Source organism: Aspergillus bombycis, assembly GCF_001792695.1.
Source record: "Aspergillus bombycis strain NRRL26010 chromosome Unknown contig00147, whole genome shotgun sequence".
Lineage (NCBI taxonomy): Eukaryota > Fungi > Ascomycota > Eurotiomycetes > Eurotiales > Aspergillaceae > Aspergillus > Aspergillus bombycis.
The window spans coordinates 43,622-67,181 of record NW_019170149.1 but is presented as its reverse complement, the minus strand read 5'-3'; the positions used below and the strand labels follow the sequence as shown (position 1 = coordinate 67,181).

Sequence of the window (23,560 nt, the reverse complement as noted above, 5' to 3'; positions counted from 1 at the left end):
AATACAATACACAGCGCCTCGACTTTCTAAGATAAAATAGTATCTCGTCCTAACTAATTCAATCTTCAGCGTGTAATTTCGGTAATGCATGGCCGCGAGGAACTACCCAGGTCAGTAAGATGCTCCGGAGGGGAGTGCATGTTACTATATACAGCAAGCAACAACTCTGGCCAAACCCACACACTCTGTCTCTCTAGCGAAAACCAAAATCCACTCGACTAGCACCACAAGTGGTTCCAGTTCCAACGCTACGGGAACAGTCTATGGCGTAATAGTCCAACCGGGACGAAGATCCTTTCGCTACGAGACGGTGGATCAGGTGATCCGTGGGGCATCTGTTGCCCTCTCGGGTTAGCACCACATGGGCACGTGAGGGGAATGGGGCAACTGATCAAGACAAACAAGACAAACAAGACAACAAGACAACGCCGCTACAAGCGCTGGAGATCTATTGAACTTTCCCCGACGATATATCACCACAGTCTTTGATACCACCTGGCAACCTCCCCGAAAGGGAAGTTGATAGACGGTCAGCTTTGTTTTGTACGCTGCCACATTCTATTGGTTGTCTGTACGCAGTAACCCATCCTATATTTTCAGGATAATTATTCTTTCCTTGGTCTGTTCATTACTAGGGCTGGACACGAATAGCAAAATACAGAGTTTCATCTACACCGAACGGTGTCCAGGCAGCTCGGTACCTGTCTCGATGCGTTCGTGTGTATCTTGTAGAAGGATAACAGGCCGAGAGTCTATGAATCAGGAAAGGACGCGGGCGGAGGCCTCAGATCAATCTCTCACGGCAAACTTGCTCCGCGCTCTCAACTTCGCGCCATACAAATAGATAAAAACCATCCCAAAGATCCCTCCAACCGAGAGACCCGCCAGCACGGTAACCCCTTTGCCAATTCCCAGGTCAAGATACATGTACCGCGCGAACATGACGAAGCCGGCGGCCGTTATAGATCGAGTAAAGTCGCCCGCCGCAAAGAGAGAGGCCACATAACGCGGGTACGATAACGGCACGTAGACCATAATCGCCTGATAAACAACAAAGGACGATCCCGAATATATGGCTATGCCAATGGTAGGCACGATCCAGTGAACTGGGTGTCGGGTTGTCCAGGCAAACATGAAAAGGCCAGCGGCCAGGAGAAAGACTGCAGGGAGTGCTGGAATCAGACGGTCTTCTTGACGGGGATTTTCGTTGCGACACCGAGGAATAAAGATGTACATCAGATACGCCCCGTAAAGTACTGCCGCTAATGCACACCCGACGATGATGGAGAGGAATATCAAGCTCAAAGAAGTTTGGGGCATTTGATATACACTGCCGTAGGCAATTGGGAAGGCCTCGAAGAATGAGTAATAGACAGCATACACCAACGACAAGTAAACGGACATATATGCGATAGCTGGGTCCTTGACTGTGATTTCAATTGGCTTAATCAATGCGTCAATCAATATGGCCTGGAAATCAAGCCGCCTGGTCTCAGCTGGGGCCAAAACTGCTGGATGAAAGCGACGAAGGCGTTGGGCTCGACGAAGCAAAATGGTCTCATGCGACGTCTCGGGCAGTAAGCAGACGAGAATGATGAGGAATGGTGCGCTCATTAGAACAATCTCCCACGGAGGCCAGCGCCAGTTGGAGGTCACCGCAAAGGCTGCCAGTAACGGTCCCAAGGCTGGGCCACAATAAATTCCAGTGACCCAAAATATGAATCCATAAGGGGCAGTGGTCAACGAAAGCATATCCTGGATCGAAGCACCCCCGCTGGCCAGACTTGGACTGCCAAAGAAGCCCTGAAGAAAACGCAGTACGACGATGGCAGGGAAGTTGTCTATGACTGCGAGGATAATAGACACGATTACAAACAGTATAAAGGATAATACATAAGGAGGATTGCGACCGATGCGAGCAATTTCACTCAATGGCGAGAAGATCAAAGGGCCGACACCGTCTGTGTTGAATTAATACTTCCACATGAAGATCGAAGTGAAGTCATTAGGGAAACGAACTCACATCCGACGACGTAGATAGCCAAGGTTAGCTGAACGACCTCCCTAGAAACGCCATATCGAAGCATCATGAACTCGTAACTGGGAATAACAATAGACGATCCACAATAAACGATAAATGAGTAAGCCCTAATATCGGTCAGTCGATAGTCGATGTCAACAATGTATTACACTTACGATATGAGCAATGTCACCCATGCTTTGCGCCCCAAAGCCCAATTTAGGGGGTTTTCTGGATCATCAGGCGTATACCAACTGATGATCACACTCTGATCAATTGTAGTCGTGGTGCACAGCTTCTCCGCGTATGGAAATGTTTCCTGGCCGCTCTCAAGGTCTTTATGGGAATGTTCGTCCAAGCATGAAGCTCTTATGGCCTCACGAATGCCGAATGTTGGATCATCTTCAGGATAGCTCAACCAGCGAGGGCCAAGTAGAAGACGAAGAGCATCACCTAGAACGGTTCCCTGTATCCAGCTTTTCATGGCGACAAACGATTGCTATGCCTACCTTTGGGGGGGAAAGAAAGGGGAAGAAAGCAAAGAGAAGGTAAAAAAAAAATTGAATGAATATCTGTATCTTTAGCTGTTTATGGTCTGAGCTTGAGAATCATAAGTACTTTTTCCCTGGGCATATAGTCGTGCAGTGATGCATGCAGGTTGATACATGAACAGTGCTCATCTTGTCTGGGTCGCTTTGCCTGTGGTATAGCACACAAATACATCTCGCAAGCTACAAGTTTTTGTCATCAATGATCATTATACATTCATATTTGACCGAATGAAAGGCGACTTGATGGAGTTAGTTTGCTTCACAGATTCTGACTCCCGCAACCATCAGTTGACGGTAGTGATGGGCATATTGGAAGCCTGTCAGTTTGCACCCAACCCTCCAACAAATACCAGGAATGAACCTGTTTATAAGTGTTAGAACCGGGAAACAAAGTTTTGGCACGGTATACGCACTTCCGGCAATTCTCGCAAGGATGAATCTATCAAGGCGAGGTCGAATCGGAGCCAGCGATTATTATCCACTCCCAACAACCTTATTTGCACTTCCTTCTTAGTAACTTGTCCTTGTATACGTGGTGCCACTATGGGTGATAGACATTAGATATCGAGGTGAGCTATTCTCGGGGCAGACAGGAGCTCTGAATTAGAGGCACAGCACCTTAAAATAGCCCTTATATGTATATTCCTTGTCCTATATTAATTGCCACGGTTGACATGTTCGCTATAAAGGGAGGATAAAGCGAAAGACACTTCCATGATATGATTCCTAGTGACAGATTATCGGTAATGGGGAGTCAACTATGGCTGTGTATCTAATTCAAGTGAAGAACTGAACCTTTTCCTTCATTGATTGAGAATTGAATGCGCCTTACACTAGTCCGATAAGCATGACGCTAGGATCAATTTCTCTTGGAAATCCGTTGTCTATCGCTCTGGAAATACTGTTCGACTTCATCTCAAGTGACATGATTGACCTTACGTCTAAACAATATCTATTAATCTCTATCTAACACTGTCTATAAACAGAGGTGACAGGCTTTAGCGCAAGCCGTTAAGCTAAAATTAAATACCGTGAAAATTCAGTCGAGTTGTTAAGTATCCAAGCAGGGGCCGTTCATAGAAAGAGCCTTCCCCCCACCCCCCAAAGCCAGACGATGCATGTCTTCATTTGCGCTTCTTACCCTTGGGTACTCGACAGAGCCAGTACAGGGATATGGCGGCAAATATATTAAACACCACGTACACCCACATCAACCCGAAGTCCCTCCATCGCGTCGAGAAGTCGATATTGACATTTTGCAGAAACTGGGTAGTGTTTCCTGTTGCGCAAAAGTGACAATCTTCGCCCCCTTGGGCTGCTGAATTGAGCAAGTAGCCCCCATTCGTGGCAATATAATCCTGCATATACTCACCACAGGTTAGGTTTGCGGGAGTAGAAAAGGACAAAAACTCCTTTTCAGCGCAGTGCATTGGCGCTTCGCCGAGACTGGTTGATAGCAATCCCGATACTAGGTACGTGAAGGGGTTGACTCTGTACATGAAAATCCAGAAACCAGGAAGAGCGTGCGGGCCTGCAAGAATTCCGCAAAACGCGTACATCATGATAGCTAATATGTTGGAGAGACTCGAGGCGATCTCTTCACTCTCGATGCCTGCGATTAACATGTGCGCCAACGAGCTGGCGAAGAGAAAGGTCGCCCAGATGAAGAGGAAGACGAGGGTGCTTCGATAGTGCAGCGTGTCGGTGTACTCAGCGTTGTGGAAAAGACCCACAGGGTAAAACCAAACAAGGAAACAGAATATTGCCATGATCTAGGAGATGTTAGAGTCTGACCAGGTAATAGGCGTCGTACAGAGACTATGTGGATAAGACCTACCGAGTTCCATGCAAGCTCGACTAGTATGTTTGTGAGAACGAATGCTTGCCACGAGTAAGTCTTGGATTGTCGCTCCCGTGCTTCGTAAAGCGTTCGTTGCGTTACGAACGACGGGATGATCTGGATAATCAACTGGATGACGACGAAGAGGAAGACAAAAACACCAAACATTTGATTTTGTAGGCCCTGGGCTGTATTGTCGGCTTTGAAGAAAGAGAACCCGATGAAGAGTGACTGGGGAATAGCTCATTAGAACACAGTATAAATATAAGTCCGTCGAGAGAATACTCACACAACCAATCGTCAGCAAAACTTTGGAATAGATATACGCTGGTGTACGCCAGTATTGTTGGAACACTCTTAGCCCAACTTGCACAAACTGTGTCGCGAACGGAGCCGCGAATTCCGCATAGCTGGATTTGTCGTTCGTGTCTGCAACGGGCGATGATTGATTGGCCAAAGCTCTCAAGTTTGAGAGCTCATGGAGCACATTCTGATATTCAGGGCTGTTTCGCCAAACCGCAGGCCAGTCAATCTCGCTTTTAGCTCCAGGTGCGGCGCCAATCACCTCAAGCATGTGCTCTGCTGGATTGCTGCCAGGTGGCAAAACAGGGCCACCATTACGAGTGAAATAGTCCATCAGTATTCTAGATTCGCGTCCGATCTCACCAAAGTAGACGGTTTTGCCTCCCTTTGCTAGAAGAAGCAGTCTATCAAAGCGTTGGAACAACATAGCAGACGGCTGGTGAATGGTACAGAGAATAGCTTGTCCGTTCTTGGTCAGAGTCTCCATCAGATTGCAAATTGACCATGACGTCTGGCTATCCAGGCCAGAGGTAGGCTCGTCCAAGAAAAGAAGCAGCTTCGGGCGTGCGGCCAGCTCAACGCCAATCGTAAGGCGCTTTCTCTGCTCCACGTTAAGACCCTCTCCAGGTATCCCAACTATAGCGTCAGCGTAGTCTCTCATATTAAGAAGGTCAAGAACTTTCTCAACATAGTCCAGCTTTTCTTCCCGGGTATACTGAGGCGGTTGTCTGAGCAAGGCACTAAACTCTAGAGCTTCACGCACAGTGGAGGTGTGAAGATGAAGATCTTGTTGTTGTACATAACCTGTTTTCCGTTGAAAGGAGCTGTCCCGTGGTCGGCCATCGACGAGCATATCACCACCGACAACCCCAACTGTGGTGCGGTTAGCCAGCACATCGAGTAGAGTAGTCTTTCCAGCACCGGAAGTGCCCTGTGAATTGCTTGTGAGCCTGACATAGTCGGAAATGTCCCGGTAGAGGTAGCTTACCATTAAGGCAGTCAAAGTGCCAGGCTTGATCCAGCCATCAACATGATCTAGAATCCGCCGGGTTTCACTCTTGATCTTAACATCATAGCATACATTTTCCCAGTGAAAGATAGAAGCCTGTTTCTCCACACCTATCGTCGAGTCAATTCCTTCGCTATGCTTCTCGTTTTGGATGACAGGGGCTTGTGTCCGCTCCTCATCGTGTTGGCATTGTTTGGTCCTGGCTTTTTGTGAGCTGCCGCGGCGAAACACAAGAACTTCTCCCTTTGACCGCTCAGAGGCAACTAGCTCTGTTGCTATAATTTGGCACAGTGCGAGAAAGATAGTGAGTGCGAGAATAATACCAAAATTTCTCCAGCGATGACTGTTTTCATATCCGTATGTGGATCTAACGAAAGTTGTGCCGTCAACGAGATCTGAGCCTGGAACAGATCCTACGACCGAGCAGATACGCTCGTCGTTGGAGATGTTCTCGTATCCGACCCCAGAAGGGACGAATGACGCACAGGGGAAAGTCCTCCCGTGAAATTCATTGACCATTATAGCCTCGAAACCATATGCGACTGGATTCAAGTGCCGAATCCACGAAGCCCATCCGCGCATATAGCTAACTGGAATGGCAAACCCAGTATATAGGACTAGAGCCATAAGGATGATTGATGACGGAGCCAACGCCTGCTGGATGGTTTTGGTAAGTGAGGCAAAGAGGCGGAAAAACATCGACATGCTCATGGCCATCATGAAAGAAATTAGATAGTTGAAGAAAAACGGCCCGGGTTCACGGCGGAGATTTGCCATGAAATACAATGTTATGTTCATCAATATCGAGTTCACCAGTTTGTATGGCATGTCCATGATCATTGACGATATGGCCTCGGCGCTAGGGTGGTAGAGGGCATATCGGTTATGCTTTTCCACGATCGTTCGTTTCGCATACAAGCTCAAGATTTCGAGCATGCTTGAAAAGGCATTCAAGAGAACCATCATAAATAGAATAGCCCCGCGGGAGAAGAACGATGAAGTGTTCCCTGAGAGATTGTAAAATATACTCGAAATTATCAGCGCCTCAAAGAAATTGTTAATAAGCATGACGATGGTCACACTTGGATCGTTCTTCAGACGTTGAAATTCCCTCCACATACAAAGTCGAATTTGGCCCCAGTATGACAGAGTATATGGTGATTTCAGTCGTTGGTTCTTTGACTTTTCTGTCTTCCGGGATTGGGCAAACCGATCAAGATCGGCTCCATCGAAGGGATGTTCATTAGCGTACTGATCAATTTGGCGCAACAAGGATTGGCGTTCAGGGCTCTCTTTCCAGCGCTTTGCAAACTCCTCGGATGTTCTAGGTGCCAGGCTCTCAAACCCCGGTCTGACGATGCGTTCGGTTGGACTGGACATCGATGTGAGGAAGTCGGCAGTTGTCTGAGACTCAGGGCATAGAAAGCCGAGTCGTTCAAAGTAACCTTTAGCATCATGAGCAGCACCGAAGTATATCTGGTGTCCTTCATACAAAACAATGACTTTGTCAAAAAGCTGGCTTGTTGGTTAGCAGAGTCCAATGCCCGGTCACAGCTTCTTGAGCTTACATTGTACGCCGATTGGGGAGCCTGGTATATTGCAACACACGAGGTCATTCCAAAAACATCGCTTTGTGTCCGTAAGGTCCTGCAAAACTCCACCGCGTTTGCACTATCCAATCCTCTAGTGCTGTTATCCCAGCACTGTAATGGGGAATAACTTAACGCAGCCTCCGCGATCGTAACCCGCTTTCTCTCACCTCCGCTGACACCACGAACGAAGTCGTTACCGACCCGGGTATTGATAGTATGACTGATCCCAAACATGGCCATGATGACATCTCGTAGATGAGTGGCGTACTCCTGGGAACTGATGCCACCCGGAAGGTGACGAGGTGCACGGGCAAGGGACGCAAAATACAGCGTATCGCCGACTGAGAGCTGTGGGTAATGTGCATCAACTTCAGCGGTGTATATAGCCTCGCCCCGGAATTGCGTTGACATTTGCCTGGGAGTTATGCCTTGGTAGTTGATATAGGCTGCTGGGTCTACCTGAAATCCATGGGTTTCACCAGCTATAGTTTTGAGAAAGGTTGAACAGCCCGATCCAGGAGGGCCCAGAACACAAAGCTGTTCACCAGGAAGAACTAGCCCATCAAGGCCTTGCAGGATGTTAATTTTCGTTTTTTTGCCGCTAAGGAACTGATATATCTGGGTCGGCAACTTCAGCAGGGCATTTCCCACACTCATTTGGTAGTCCACAGGACTACCGTACCCGGAAACGTTCAAATCTTTGAACGCAACACCGGCAACTCGTGGCGGACAGTTTTCGTCGGCATTATACCTAGCGTTGTAGAAAGCTTTCGCCCAGTCTCTAGCACGGAATTCGGGGCTGTTTGGATCCAGAAATCCACCTTCACTCGCTTCAAACGGGGAACGACAATGATTCTTCTCAGACTTTGTGCTCAATTTGCGCGCTAGGTTCGTCAGTTGCTCGTCGATCTCCGCTCGATTCTCCCCAAGTTTGTCTTTCTGTTCAAGATCCGACTTTTCACTGTTTGCGTAGGTTTGAGTCCCTGAACTAGTGCCTCCGTCCATAGCGAGGGCCATCTCTGATGCATGTGGAGGCGGTGGCTCATTCCCTCGAGAGGAAAACATCCGTAGTTTAAATGTCTATAGAGAGATCAGTAAAAGGATGAAGCAGGGAAAAGAAAACGACTTACTCAGGAGCAACGTGATTGTTGCCTCTGAATGGCAGATGTGATTAAGGTTCCGCCTGGCGTCTGAACTCACGCAGAGCTGCTCGTGTCACGCTACAGACGAAAGCTCGCAATAATGAGCCGGGGGGTTGCTTTATACATGGATGGGGGAGGGCGACCAAGCCACGGGAGATCCATGGGGTTCGGAAATGTCTCACAGTATGTGTGGACCACTAAGCCACTTCGTCCTCGCGAGTGGAGGCCAAAATATCGGATTCGGACTCTTGGCTCAAGAATCTCCGTGAGTCATTCCGACTCATCTAGCACGTACTGAATAGATCGGCTGTCTGTGCAAGAATCTCGGCACACTGTCGGTGAGAGCCGGACGCCCGTAGAGGTCGGGCTCCAGTACATACAACCAAGTCCATTGTTCTTGGCCCAAAGTTAAGTTGATAGCTTGGAGTGGGTTCAGGCATAAACCAGTCCAGATTTTGGTGGAAGTGATCGATACGAGGAGTGCAAAGGACAGCCCTAAGGAGAGGAGAGCACGGAGCCCGCGGGCTCCGACTCCACAGCAGGACGCGGCTCGTAAAATAGACTGTCGCTCCTTTATGCCACGCCACTCAAGGCTAATCATTTAAACTAGTGGAGTCTTCGGACTTTCGGACTATAAAGATTTGTCCGTGTTCCAGGATGACTACTTCGTCCTAGTAGTATCAATGGAAGAGTCTCAAGCCCATCACCACCACTACTACTAGTAGTAGTGACTCGGTCTGCCTCCCAGGACAAATGTCGACCCCGATTTCTTTCCCCGACCAATCCCTTTCGGTGCGTGCTCTTTCAAGCTCAGGGATCCTATTTTCGGAGCTAAACGCTAAACCTAGGCAGTGCGAAAGGTGTAGAAAGAAAAAGGTACCCACTTTTCACAGATGCATACTGGAGAATTTTTGGCTGACCTTGACATTTCTACGACCGGGCAGATCGGTTGTAACAAAGTGCTTCCACGATGTAATCGATGTGTCGCATCCAATGTCGAGTGTGTTTACCCGACTCGACGTCGGAGAACCAGAAGATCAAGGTCCTTACGAGTACATGCTTCTTGTGCCACTGTCACGAACGCTAACCGGGACAGGACCGTGTATCGCGCAAGGCAGAATGATGGTGCTTCCACTGGAGCATTCTCTGACATTCTCAGGCGTTTAACTTCATTGGAGCAATCTCTGGCAGTAGCGCCACGTCAGTCTCCTGTAGCCGGTGACCGGAGAAGTTTATCCGTGCCCTCCCACAATGGTATCCTAGAACCTCCTCGGAATAATGGTAAGTAGTAGTGTTGGATCCTGATGAGCTCCATCAGGTGCGATAATGCATCACAGGCAATAACAAATTCAATCCAGATATCATTCAAGAACGCATTCCCTCTCATCATACTACACAGCAGACCACGCCAAATATTCCAGTGCTCAGCCCAGATGCTGGTAGTACCTTGGTTTGGGACGATGCACCCATCACCAAGAATATGGCCTCCGAATGGGTCAATGGTACACTTTTCCAATCACACCAGTACTCAAATGCTCGTGAACTAATCTCTTCGTAGTATTTTATACTCTGTCATGGGGCCCTGAGCTTCCTGTGGGAAAAGATTTCTTCCTTCTTCTTCCTGACCTGTTTGACCTACCACACGTCAAGATCGACACGTCTGCACTTCTTGTATACTACAACGTTCTTCTCCAAGGGTTATTCATGGATCGAAGGCTCGCTCGCAGGAGAAAGGACTATGCGTCCTATATGTACAGGAAGATGCTATTACATGCGAAAGACTGGGACTTCGAGACCCAACCTACACTCACAGACCTTTACGCCGCAATTCTCCTGGTACGTCACGCATTCATAGTGGACCACATTATGCGTTCAACAGACCCTAACCTGGTTCAAGGTTTTGACAACAAACTTTTTCTTTGAGAGGGAGCTTTCATGGAAATTCCATTGCTCTGCATACCGCATAGCCTGTAACCTGGGCTTCTTATTGCTAGACGCCGACGTCAGTGGCAACTGCCAGTCCCCCCATAGCCACTCAGTTCATAAAGACCAGATGCGGTTCTGTATCTGGAATTTAGTGCACAACGATTGTATTTTCCGCCTTCATCTAGACAAACCAGGCCTTCTCGATCCCAGCACCATGGTCGTCAAATTCCCAGAGCTATCTATGTGGAACCCTAACGAAGGGCTTAATCGATCAGCCCAAATTAATTTCTTGGTGGCCACGCGTCTTGCCTTTGCGAAACTACGGTTTTTCGATATGATGGATGATGCACGGCAAAATGGATCAGAGCCATGTGACCAGTTAATAGAGAATTTGATCGGGGAGACTCAGACAGCTCTTACAGACTGGAAAATAGTAAGTTGACGCAACAAGCCAGTATGGTCGATATCGCTCTCACATCCGTAAAATTTAGGATGAATGCCTCGGAGCAGCAGAGTATAGCAACAGCCTCTGGTTTTACGACGAACTCATCCAAAACGCCTGTACCACCGCCATTCTACTCAATCGTACAAGATCAGTATCAAATAGACAGGCGTCCAAAACCCAGTCGCCTGAGGCGGCAAGGAGAGCAATTGAAAGCATGAAGCAAGCAATGACCATTGATTCGTCTGGCTCTTACTGGCCACTATGGTACGTTGTCCTATTGTACAGAATCGAACGGAATTCTTTCGAGCTGACGGTTCTTCTATCTCTTACTAGTTACTTCTCTTTCTACTCGGTCATCACTATCCTTACCATATTCGCTAATATTTTAGAGACGAACGAGCCTGCCGCTATCGCTCACGACATGTCCCTCGCGGTGTGGTTCGGGGCCATGCTGATCCAGTGGACAGCTGAGCGCGAGGAACTCAGACCGGTTGAGGCAGTCGTCAGCACATTGAACGACATATGTCGGCAAGTCAAACTGTGCACGTCCAGCATACAGGTTCAGCCAAACAGTCAGCTTGTCACGGGTGCGACACCCGCTGACGGGATAATGCTTAGCCCCAGCTCGGTCCAAACGCTCAATTGTATCGGCATTAAAGTGCAAGATCTTGTTCAGAATCCATATGAGACGATTTTACTTGTCGAACGGTGGATCTACTCTCAGCGTCTTAGCAGTCCTGAGATATGACTACTATTACGAAATGCACATTAACACCGGTTCCCTTTTGTCTGTTTCGCCAAGACTTTTAGTTACGCACTTTTTTTTTTTTTTTTTACAACTCTTAGACCCGTTGTTTCGTGAAGCGCTTTGTGGACTCTCCTGAGACCTGTCGTATGGGCTTGTTTATTAAAAGGCCCTCTTTTCCCGCACATTATTACTAGGTAGATAAATCGATCGGAATAGAATACTACATACATACAAGCGATGCTCTCATTTTTGAGGCTCGCCGGATATTGTACAGTACAAACATAAATATATATTTTCAATTTTCCCTCAAACTTGTTATACTAATTGATGAGGTAGTCATGCGTTGAGTATCTCCAAATATATATTTTACTTTCACATCGTTTACGATTTGACCTTATCATCCATATACATTTATTTCAAATTTCATGGATCTTTGAAATACTACTACTTGGCTGTGCTTGTCCTACATTCCAGGACAAGCAACTCCGTAGACCAATAATCAATGGTGGGTTATTGATCGAGCAGGGACATTGCTAACAGTCTGGTATGTAGTGGGCTTTACCTAACTATTTCTAATCTTGTAGGTAGGGTCGTGATCGAGGTGAACAAGTCTTGCCAGCGTGTCTGCCATGTAATTCCCACTGCATCCTTGCTGATGAGTTGATGTATTATGGGCCGGCCACACCAGTCTTTCCGTGTCAAGTGGTTGAATTGCGAAAAAAACTGGAGGTTGATAAAGAGGTGTGAGGGTAAAAGGGAGGGACAAGATATGGTGTTACTATGACCATTTACAGAACAAAACTACGTCTACGAACGCGGTCCACCGGAGCATATTGAACGATTAATCAAATTCCCTGGGAATCAACCCAATTATTGCTCCGAAGAACCCTGAAATAACAAAAGGTGGTCGTGACAATCATGAAAACTACAGAAACCCAGAAACGCCGGTTTGGCAAGAAAGAACCTAATTCCCCCTATTATTTGTCTGAGAAGTAAACTTTTTGGTGGACTATCGCTTTAAGCATAACACTTAAGCAGCAAGCTCACGGATCTTCTGCTCAACGCGAGCCTTGCGCTCGGCGTGGGTCAGCTTCTTCTTCTGGAACTTCTTGCTCTCAGCCTTGTACTCCTCCTTGGTCTTCTTGGAGCCCTCATCCTCATCCTTCTTGAAGGGGTCCTCGCGGATGGCCTTGTGGGCCTCAGTGTAGAGGTCCTCGATGTCACCAGCCTCAACCTCGTTCTCAAGGTACTTGTGGAACTGACCGCGGTAACGCTCCTCGTCGTCGTCGGCAAGACCCTCCATGTACTCGGCGACGTGGCCACCGAAGATGTAGGTGCGGAGAGTCTCGGCATCGAGCTCCTCAGTCTCAATATCGAAACCGGGGAAGCGGTTCTCGGAGTGGGGGACGAGGATACCACCGTCGGAGGCACCCTTCATGGCAGCGAAGACACGGGCACCAGTGGAGGTACGGGCAAGACCAACATCAAGGAAGGCCTTGAAGGGGCGGCGCTCACCGTCCTCGGTCTCAACGGCCTCGGCGAGAGCGTACTCACCGTCAGCCTCCTCAACACCGGGGAACTGCTCGTCAATGCCAAGCTTCTTGAGGGTACGGCGGGCGAGGAGGAGACCGGTGGCGTAGGCGGCAGCCCAGTTGGTCAGACCGTTGGTGATGCCATAGCGCTTGAGCTCGTGGGCGTAGGCGCTGGCGAAGACCTTGTCACCGGAGATCTCAGAGTAGACGATCTGGGTGATGATGTCGCGGTTGGTGAAGCGGACAACGAGGCGGTACTTGGGGGCGTTGTACTTGTTCTTGGCCTGGGTGATCAGGCGCTTACGGGCATAGTAATCAGTCTTGCCCTCTCTGCGACGGCGGTACTTGGTCTGGTAGCGGCTTTGAGGGGATTAGTATTTGGGCCCACAATGATAGTTTTTGCAGAGTTTATCACTCGGAAAGACTCACCTGTAGTAAGCGCTGTTCTTGACGAGCTTGTGGAAAGGCTACAAGAAAGACACCCGAGTCAGCAATTTGCGCTTCAGAAAAAAAGTCGTATCCGAAGCATCTTGCAAAGACCCGTTTTTCCAGTCCCACACATCCTGTCCACAGCGGAACAAAATCGAGACTAGTCAAGGGCGACACTGGACAACACAATAAAGGTCGTCATCCGTCTGGGATAACAGCAAAACTCACCATTTTGACTGTTTGCCGTTGAGAACCGAGTTGTCGATGTTGGCTGAAGAAAAAAAGAAAAGGGAAATTGGTGGGATGACTTTTGTGGAAGACTCTCGCTTAGCGCCGTTCTGCAGCCCGCCGCAAAACTGAGGTTGGCCACGAGCCCCGGAACACGTCTTTAAGACTTGGACCACCTCACTTTACTACGTACCTTAACTATTTGGCACCCATCTTTTGCATTAGCGGCTTGGCAGTGGACCCAAACGATCGTACAATTGTAAAACCACTGCGGTATCAAAGGAAGGTGAATATGATGATCTAAAATATTGACAATTCCAGTATTATGATCGTAAGTTTGTGGTCCAAAGGTTATACATGCATGTATGTATCTACTTATCATAGGAGTGAGAGATATATTAGAAGGTATATATGTATTCAATATTCTACGTTTATCTCGAATATAGCCGGCGGTCTGCCAACAGCTGCTCAAACACAGGACCAATGATAGCGTCATCATAACCAAGCGATAGCAATGAACTCGTCACTGCATTGAAAGGTCTTATATGGTCTGTCACAACTTTCCACAACTGGTCCTTCATCTCGAATGCGCATTGATAGTCCAGTATGAGACGTTCAAGGCGGCTCGTCGGATTCATCACGCCGATTTGAGGGTCGGAACCGAGTTCAATCACGATGCAGTGACCAATCTCAGAGAAAGAGCATTCGATGACGAGGCCAGGTGCATGGCACGCCTCTTCGACGGTCACCTTAGCCTCTTTCGTCCTGTCGATGCCGTCACAGAAAACTTTCAAGTCGTTTGGCACGGATGTCAACGACAAAAAACGGAATTTCGAGGGACGTTGGACTGGCTCCACGGTAAGCTTTCCTTCTGCCTGTTTGAAGTGTACAACGGATTTTCGTTGGCCCTTGCCTCTCATCGCATCGGGCGCATCGTCTCGAATATCCTCCAAAACAGTGGCTTCCGCATCGTTGCCGATTACAACGAGAAACTCTAACTCGTCCACATTCAAGCAACCGTTTTCAGGAACCGGGCTGGCATCCAAGGGAATAATGGTTCCTTCGCGGGCCAGAACCGGGTATTCTTCTAATCTCCGGTAAAATGTGATCTCGCGGTTTGCGTCATACAACTGACCAGTAAATATGTCAACAAACCGGGGGCCAGGCGGCAGCCATGCTTTGACAGCCCCTAAGTGCGTTGTTTTATTCCGAGGCTCAACAATGGGAGCAATCAAAAGTTGCGATCCAAAGATATATTGATTGGGAAACGCGTACGCCTGTTCAGCGTCCGGGTACCACCAGTACATCGGCTGCACCAAAGGCTCACCCTCCACAGAGCCAATTACGTTGCATGTGTACAAGAATGGTACCAGTTGATGTCGTAACCTCATAAAGTTCGCCATGACCTTCTCGTACTCTGAGCGGTACATCCATGGCTCTTTAGAATTCCACTTCGAATCAGACGAATGGAGTCGGAAAATCGGCGAAAAGACACCGAACTGGACCCAACGAGTAACAAGTTCATCGTCTCTGCTCCCAAATATATGACCACCAATATCATGGCTCCACCATCCATAACCGATATTCGACGCGGTTGCGGTGAACTCCGGTTGGAAGGCCAAGGAATCCCAGGTGACCACCGTGTCTCCTGAAAATCCTACAGGGTATCGTTGGCTTCCAGGCCCAGCGTATCGAGAAAAGATAAGTGGAGTGATGTTTTCATTTCGACCATGATCAATGTAGTGGAAGTGGTTCAAAAGCCAAAGGGGATCGAGGCCAGAGACTTTGGAGTAAGGGCCTTGCTGCCAATCAATCCACCAAAAATCACACGCTGTTTTCTCTAGCGTATGGTGCATCTCGAGGTACGCTTTCATGAACCTGGGGTTAGAGGGATCAAAGATAATTGGTATTTTTTCCTGGGTATTATAGCCTAGCGCCTTGGCCATTTCCTCGTACACATCTTCATGCGAGTGAATTCCATTATGAGGGTGATCGTTCAGAGTAATCTTCAGGCGTCTCTTGTGCAGGTCACTCCGGAATTTCTCCGGATCTGGGAAGAGATTCTTATTCCAGGTATAGCCCGTCCATCCGGCATGAGGTACACAAGGGTCTGAAACAAGATGCCAGTCCATATCCACCACTGACACTGATATTGGGATGTCGTGTGCACGGAACTCGTCCATCAGTTGGACATACTCGTCCTGGTGATAGGCATAGTATCGGCTCCACCAGTTGCCGAGAGCATATCGGGGCAGAATGGGCTGGTTGCCGGATACTGAATAGAATGCTTTGATCGCAGCTTTGTAGTCATGGCCGTAGCAAAACAAGTACCCATCGATACGATCGCCCGGTTTCCGACCCGCCACGAAGTCTCCATCGAAGAGCATGGATTTGGAATCATCGAGGGCCGCATATCCGGCTTTGGAAATCACTCCTTCTCCCATATCACAACGGCCGTCGCAAAGGTCCAGGGTCCGAGCTGTGCCTCCCAAGTTGAGCGAGCCACCCAACTGGAGTTTCTCGTCCAGTCCATACTGCCATGGAGCTCCCCAGTTGGTATGCTTGAAGTTGAAATGGACGTTCAACCCTGCAGGAGAAAATCGTTTCTTATCGTAACATAGATGGAAATGGTTGGTAATGATCTCGAGATTATCGTCGTTGTCAACAAGACGGAATTGGGGCGTCGGGAAGTGCCGGTTAATGGCGAAGGTGGACGCTCGGTCCTCGAAGCAGCCGTCAGACGCCCACTCGTACCGAACCAAGCGGTCGGTGAGAATGGTAAACCGATACTGCGAGCCGGAAACCACCGCCTCAGGGTTGGCGACGGGATTGGTTGTGAATGCCATCCTTCAACGGGTTTTAGGACGCATTCGACATTGCGACTTCTTGGAACTCTCTGGATTGATATTTATAATTTCTGCAACGTATTGATCTACATTTTCGAGGGTCAGATAACCCAGCGAGGCGAGCAATTTAGCGAGTAATTCCGCGAGCAATTTGGCGAGTATTTCAGCGAATATTTCAGCGAGCAATTCCGCGAGCAATTCAGCGATTGGCTGGCCGAGCCTGGATAGATCCGCGCTTGCATTTTGCCGATCTGCCAACAGTTTCGCCGATTTAGTAGTTCTACTCACCAACTTTAATTTTGCTTTCCCCCGGCTTCCATTACCTCGACAAGTTCGGTTTACACTTTCCCGCGTCTCTTTCGACGGAGTATGTAGAGCCAAAGTGTATGCCTGGGGTAGTCTCCACGGGGACTGGGGTCCAATGCGGGCCATCCATACTACTAGCATGGGTATATAGTCGATTCGCACCCCAGACGCTTTGGTATTATCTCCATACTCCAAACCCTTTATTCAACCTTCTACCAGTGTGGAAATCCTCGAAAATGGAGAAGAGTTCGGAAACCGTCCACATAGAATCGAAGCGGAATCAGAACACGGACAACGCGGCCCATGCTGTCCAATCTGAACGTCATATGGGCTTTCTGGAGGCCATCCGCCTCTATCCCATGGCAGTCTTCTGGTCAGTAGGCCTCTCTACGGCGGTGATCATGGAAGGATATGCGGTCATGCTGCTATCCAGCTTCTACGCACTTCCCCAGTTCAATCGCAAATATGGCCAGCTCCAGCCCGATGGCACCTACGTTATCTCCGCCTCTTGGAAATCCGCTCTTTCCAACGGGGCTGTTGTGGGCGAAATCATTGGCCTGTTCTTCACGGGCATCGCTCAAGACCGTTTCGGCTACCGTCTGACAATATTCGGAGCACTATGCCTGGTCACTGGGTTCATCTTCATTTTATTCTTCGCGCAAAACGTCAAAATGCTCCTGGCTGGGGAAATCTTGTGTGGCATCCCTTGGGGCGCCTTTCAAACCATCACTGTGGCGTACGCCTCCGAGGTCTGTCCTGTCGCACTACGGGGGTACCTGACCACCTATGTCAATCTTTGCTGGGTCATTGGCCAATTCATCGTTTCTGGTGTGCTGAGAGGTGTACTCGATAGGCCAGACCAATGGGCGTACCGGATCCCATTCGCGGTGCAATGGGCCTGGCCCATCCCTTTGATGATAATGTGTCTATTGGCTCCGGAGTCTCCATGGTGGCTTGTCCGCCATGGTCGGCAAGAGGAAGCGCGCCAAAGCCTTGTGCGGTTAATGAGTCGGTCAAACAATACTGTCGATGATACTTTGGCCATGATCCAGCATACCGATCACATCGAAAAAGAAACCTCAGCGGGTACTTCATACCGGGAGTGTTTTAAGCGATCGAATCTGCGACGCACAGAAATTGTGTGTTTGGTGTGGCTGATCCAGGTAATCTGTGGATCACAACTTATGGGCTATTCGACGGTGTTTTATATTGCAGCAGGACTTCCTTCAAGCTCTTCGTTCAACATGTCGCTGATCCAGTATGGTCTCGGGGTCATTGGAACGATACTCTCTTGGTTTCTCATGACATACGTGGGCCGACGAACTCTTTACCTGTACGGGAACATTGCCCTGTTTTGGGTTCTTCTAGTCATCGGCTGTGTTTCACTGGCGCCCCATAGTGCGAGCGTGAACTGGGCCATTGGGGCACTACTGTCCGTGTTCACATTCACGTATGACCTGATGGTGGGACCGGTCTGTTATTCACTTGTATCAGAGCTCTCATCGACACGATTGCGCGCGAAGTCGGTGGTTTTGGCCCGAAACCTTTACAACGTTGGAAATATAGTGGTTAATGTGTTGATCAATTATCAGCTTACTTCGACAGCATGGAATTGGGGAGCCAAGTCCGCTTTTTTCTGGGCCGGGGTTTGCTTTTGCTGCGTTGTTTGGGTATTCTTTCGTCTGCCGGAGCCGAAAGGGAGAACATATGCAGAGCTTGATGTTCTTTTTGAAAGACGCGTGTCCGCTCGCAAATTTGCATCGACAGAGGTGGATATCTTCCAATCAACCATTGTTACCAAGTGAGACGTTGAGAATGACTGGCTTGCTACCTCTTCCAGTGGTGATGTGATGATTGTAGGTCGCTGAGGGAGAATACTCGAGAGCCATTTGAACGGTGGAAGGAGTCGATGATGCTAGGGTAGCCCGGGACACTATGTACATAATCAAGACGTCCGTAGGCCTTCACATCAATTCCCTGTGATAACACAGTTTCTTTCGAACGTACATGCATCCCTTTGGTCTTCCGCATCTTCTTCTGCAACGGCGAATTTGCACAGCATGTTAAAAGGGCTACTAAAGCAAATCGAGTACTCGGCCAGTCGTCCTCCCAGAGATAAAGCAAATTTATCATGAGAGTTTGGACTTAAGGAGAGGTATCTTTGAATTGCACCTAGTCGATCCAGGTTTTGTGTCATTGTCGCTGTCCAGCCTTCCATATTTATCGAGCAATGGATGAAGTCAGCCAGGGCGTTGCCTACGTCGTATATTTTCTCGAACTGTTCCATCTGGTTAGCTTTAGTGCATGTAGGAATAAGTTCGGAACTCACTATCCCCAATCCATGAACCTCCACTGCGTCTTTAGAAAGCGATGACAACGTTTGGAGTAGGGATAGCGAAATATCTTCAGGATATGAAAACGTTTTAGACTGGGATTCAGCCTTGGAAGACAGCAGCCCCTGCTGAAGGCCCGCTCTCCATAGAACCAGCTCAAGCCAGCGCTGGGTCACAAATATATCAGCTCTCTGGGCGTCAGACATCACATCACAGCCCGGTAGCAGTTTCGAGCAGAAAGGGTGCCAGGTCGAACGGGCGGAGCCAGTTGTCCCCTTTTCACTCCAGAAGGACAGAAAGTTGACATCAATCTGCGAATAAACGTGTACAAGCTGGCGGAATCCGAGGTCAATTTCCGGCGGTTCCTCCAGGTCCTCTAGGTGATCGTTTGGCTCGGGGGCCGGAAGAAGCAACGGCTGAGGTAGCAGGACCGATTTATGTCTTGCCACGGCCATAGATCTTTCCGTGACGAACAGGATGTTGTAGGTCCGACGACAGTACAAGGCACTCACATAGTCCATGCCACGGTAGAATTCGTCTGTATGCAAGCCAAGCGCCTGCGCTAAGGTTATAGCTTCGCGGAGGTAGAACCAACTTTGTCGAGCATTGTGCAATTCAAAGTGGGTCACTGCTACAAAGAAAGACGCAAGGAGAGAGAGAAGAGTGTTGTCCTCGATAAAACTATATCCCGACCGCACCGCATGGCTCTTTGCGATGAACATCCGCGCGACTGATGCCCATTCTCCACACCCGAGGATGGATTCGCTGCGGCCGCACAGGAACGAGGTGACCAACGCGCAAAGAGCAAATAACATCGTTTGTTCATTCGGCTCCATCGGTCGGCTAAGCCATTCTACTAGCGTGGATGGCCTGAAAAGAGGCATGATCGGGTACATCTGTTGTAGAAAGATGTCCACACAGCGTCGCATTAGGAGTGGCAAATTTTCCGGAGCTAGGATATCTGCCCCTAGTTCGCAAGCATTATGATGGTCTTGACTGACATTCGATTGAGCATATCTCAGTGCCTCTATCTTCTTTCCACGGCCATGTTTCGGACCGCGTCGTTTCCGCACATATTCGCGGCTGCAGGCAAGCCGGGTCCGCTGGCAGGAGCTGCAAGGCAGCAGCCCGTCGCACCGAACTCGCCGTTGGCGGCATGGGTCGCACGGTATTTTCTTAGATGAAATTCTGGCTTCGTTCGTGATCTGTTCCATCAGGAAGCTGAATACTGCGGGGTACTAACTAACCGGCAAGCATTCCGGTAAGTTAGTAGTCCGGTCACCTGACTCACCTCTGTTTTCCATCCCAACTTACGCAGGTTGACGGTAAAATAGTGGCTAAAAACGGCAATCGGTTCGGGTCGGGGTTAGCGGGGAGCCTGATCGACTCTCAGAACCTGAACAGTCTGGACGGCAATCTGGGGGGCCTTAGAATCCAACTGCTGCCCCAAACGCCCAGAAGAGCCTGATAACAAAGCAGAGAGGCAAGAGACTGTTTTATTTGTAATGTTATAAGTAAACTTGCTGTAATTGGTGTTAATGTTACAATGAGAAGTATCAAAGGAGTACAGTGTCCAATAATGGAGGCTGGTGATAGAACTCCCAGTGAGAATAGAAAGAGTCAGACTAACAGCAAGAGACTAGCAAAGTATGCCTTCAGGACACTGTTGCCGAGGTATTGTGAAGTACTTGGAGATAGGTTGGCCTCTTATACCGAACTCAGTCAAGCGATATAGAAGTCTGTATACAGTATATATTAGGCAATGGTAGTTTCTGATTTCGTTCTCAACCCTAAGGACACGCTAAGCATATAATATCTCCGGCCTAGAACTGGAAGAAGCTGCTTTATCTACTAGAGGACTCGTTGGAAAACGTTTCAAAAGTTTTCAAAAACGCTGAGAGTATCGGCATGAACAGGAGGGAGAAAGATAAAATACTACAAGAGGTTGCGTTTTGTAACTGCTGCTAGTGCTGTTTCAGTGTCTATAGTATAAAAGTGCAGTTACCTCTTCGCTAAGTAACAATGTGAATGATTATTCTTATGTGTAAAACTATGCTTCTGTTCTCTTATAGTACCAAAAGGTTCTTCCCAAAACTGGTTCCACTGTCTTCATATTTTCCAATTGTTCCTGAAGCATTGATTAGGCTATTTTTGTGGCTCGCCGTAAAGCCCATTGTGATAGATAGTCTACGGGGATACTCTCGATATAGAACATACAATAGGAGGGATTTATTCCCTGGTGGCGTCCTGCCCAACTACCAATCCTCCGGGTGCCCTTTGGAAAGTGCAGTATATTACATACTCTTTTGCAGATCTGCACCATCCTGCTGCTGACCGACCGGGGTTGTCTGTCATTCCGGCTGTGCCATTGGCGCTTATTGGGACTCTTCTCTCAGGGGTCAGAGGTATTGTACTATTTTTATTGGCTCCGCAATATAGATGAGGCTGCGTGACACGCAACTAACAGGTGCTACTGGTCCGGTAGATGTGCTATCATAAACTACTCTTTACTGCGACTATCTCCAAAGTTGAAACCTGCTCTATTGATGTTTCTACAACCGTCACGCTGACCCACGATTAAGACGAGCTCGAAATAAGGTCGGCTTTAAGTTCAATTCAGCGTAGTAGTCATATCGTCCCAAAAGACCTCTGACAAAACAACACGATGAATACGATAGCTTCCATTGCCTACTTGTCCCTCTGCCTATTTCTTATGAATGGAGAAAAAGCTCAAATCCACTGTCACTTGTAGTCAAGCATCTCCATATCTTTTTCAGGAGCCGACACCAATGTATGTAAGATTATAGTGGACCCTGCGAACTAATCCTATTCTGGTATCTAAGATGCAAGGCTGAGATTCTTGCCAAACAAGCGTCGGTAGTTCCTGGTGCGCTATTTCTACTACTGGTCAGATCACGAATATGAATGCCAAGCACTGCCACTATTATAGCGGAGACGCTTGTTTGCTTCGTATCCTTCCCAATGCGGACATCCCGGAATCCAGAGTTTCCTGCCAGCCCCATTATGGAGTCCTACTATGATAATCATACCTGGGTGATATACACTACAAGGCTCAGGAGACTCTACTCCGTATGATAGACACCCAATAGGGTTACCAGGTAGCTAGGGGTTTCCGGATATTGTTAGACCTCATTGTAGCAAATCCCAATCGGCCTTTGCAAGAGGTGTCATGGAAGTACTCCAACAATGCAAGGTGAGCTAGATCGTCCAAGGGTTCTCTCCTTTCGGACACCATATGATACATGCTTTGATAATTCAGGCGCCCACCGTGGAGCCCGAGACAGAAAGGCTCAAGAATTGATCCATCAAGAAAGAGAAAGAAGGCACGAAAATTATTGGGGTGGTCTCAGGATGGGGTGGGCGGAGCGATATCTTCGAATATAAATACTTGGGAAAATCTCGTTGTTCTGATGAAATTCACTAAGCTCGCAAGGCATTCCTATATCACAATCATCTCCTACTATATTTATCACTTTCAAACAAAACCCAATCTCTCTGCCACCATGGTTCAACTTGCCGCTCTCTCTGTAGCCGTCTTGGCTTCGCTTGCCCCTTTGGCTGCCGCAAAGAATTGCAAGACTGGCCTCAACTACTGTGGCTTTGTCCTCACTAGCATTGGTACGTCGCTTTACCTCTAAAAGAAACTCAGTCCTCTTTTTTTACGAGTCATCAGGTCTCCTAACGTGGTTCTTCGTGTCAGGAAATTACGACTCTCAAATTGCTGTGGCTTTGCAGGCCGCAAACCAACCCACTGATGATCTTCATTTTCGCGAATCTCTCTTCCATTGCAACGGCGGTGGCAATGGCGATATTTCGTTCTCGACCTACTGTGATGGTGGTTGCCAGGATGGGGGTTCTGGGAACAGTGATCACTGTTAGATATTCCTGGGAAAGCCCGCTCAGATAGCAGGAGATTCAAATATTGCCGAGAGACAGGGTGGGCTATGCTGACGCAAAGATGTATTTCTGTCCGAGTGGTTACATGAGGAGGTCCATCACCATGTTATCTAAACATTTCGTCTGTCGTTACAAACCACAAGAAGCTTCTTCCATTGCATATCCAACCCGTAGCACACACGTAGTACTGAAAGTCAAGCCCATCGCACCATCTGCAGTGACACGACCCTTGTAATGGATCTATGCAATTGATTGGTTCACCACAGTTCCTTGCTCAGGGAAGCCACATCGTTGCATTTTCAGTTCAGTGGACTCAAGTGGATGAGATGAACATATATAGCGGGGCCCTTAGCTTGTCCATGCATAAATGGGGGTGCGCCGCCAAGATTGGT

The 23,560-nt window shown here is 48.4% G+C and overlaps 7 protein-coding genes across 7 annotated transcripts; 3 read left to right on the top strand and 4 right to left on the bottom strand.

The window, feature by feature from the left end:
• Positions 1–789: 789 nt before the first annotated feature.
• ABOM_010614 (MFS transporter) lies at positions 790–2,504 on the bottom strand (the record flags this gene model as incomplete). Its single annotated transcript, XM_022537742.1, has 3 exons — positions 790–1,961; positions 2,024–2,148; positions 2,197–2,504. 3 exons carry the CDS (start codon positions 2,502–2,504, stop codon positions 790–792), a joined length of 1,605 nt encoding a protein of 534 aa, XP_022384087.1.
• A 1,191-nt stretch (positions 2,505–3,695) lies between these two features.
• ABOM_010613 (putative ABC multidrug transporter) lies at positions 3,696–8,332 on the bottom strand (the record flags this gene model as incomplete). Its single annotated transcript, XM_022537741.1, has 5 exons — positions 3,696–4,343; positions 4,409–4,642; positions 4,701–5,645; positions 5,703–7,238; positions 7,292–8,332. The coding sequence occupies 5 exons, from the start codon at positions 8,330–8,332 to the stop codon at positions 3,696–3,698; spliced, it is 4,404 nt and encodes a 1,467-aa protein (XP_022384082.1).
• A 1,118-nt stretch (positions 8,333–9,450) lies between these two features.
• ABOM_010612 (fungal specific transcription factor domain-containing protein) lies at positions 9,451–11,576 on the top strand (the record flags this gene model as incomplete). Its single annotated transcript, XM_022537740.1, has 7 exons — positions 9,451–9,509; positions 9,554–9,738; positions 9,795–9,959; positions 10,016–10,293; positions 10,337–10,816; positions 10,875–11,092; positions 11,162–11,576. The coding sequence occupies 7 exons, from the start codon at positions 9,451–9,453 to the stop codon at positions 11,574–11,576; spliced, it is 1,800 nt and encodes a 599-aa protein (XP_022384083.1).
• Positions 11,577–12,606: 1,030 nt separating this feature from the next.
• Positions 12,607–16,611, bottom strand: ABOM_010611 (60S ribosomal uL18 domain-containing protein; the record flags this gene model as incomplete). Its single annotated transcript, XM_022537739.1, has 3 exons — positions 12,607–13,468; positions 13,538–13,575; positions 14,323–16,611. The coding sequence occupies 3 exons, from the start codon at positions 16,609–16,611 to the stop codon at positions 12,607–12,609; spliced, it is 3,189 nt and encodes a 1,062-aa protein (XP_022384084.1).
• Positions 16,612–17,153: 542 nt separating this feature from the next.
• On the top strand, positions 17,154–18,722 carry ABOM_010610 (uncharacterized protein; the record flags this gene model as incomplete). Its single annotated transcript, XM_022537738.1, has 1 exon — positions 17,154–18,722. One exon carries the CDS (start codon positions 17,154–17,156, stop codon positions 18,720–18,722), a length of 1,569 nt encoding a protein of 522 aa, XP_022384085.1.
• A 22-nt stretch (positions 18,723–18,744) lies between these two features.
• ABOM_010609 (Zn(II)2Cys6 transcription factor) lies at positions 18,745–20,586 on the bottom strand (the record flags this gene model as incomplete). The annotated part of the gene is made up of 3 exons (XM_022537737.1): positions 18,745–18,850; positions 18,921–20,488; positions 20,542–20,586. Coding segments are annotated over 3 exons (1,719 nt in total), but the record flags the coding sequence as incomplete, so codon positions are not given.
• A 2,188-nt stretch (positions 20,587–22,774) lies between these two features.
• ABOM_010608 (uncharacterized protein) lies at positions 22,775–23,150 on the top strand (the record flags this gene model as incomplete). The annotated part of the gene is made up of 2 exons (XM_022537736.1): positions 22,775–22,889; positions 22,945–23,150. The coding sequence occupies 2 exons, from the start codon at positions 22,775–22,777 to the stop codon at positions 23,148–23,150; spliced, it is 321 nt and encodes a 106-aa protein (XP_022384071.1).
• Between the last annotated feature and the right edge of the window lie 410 nt (positions 23,151–23,560).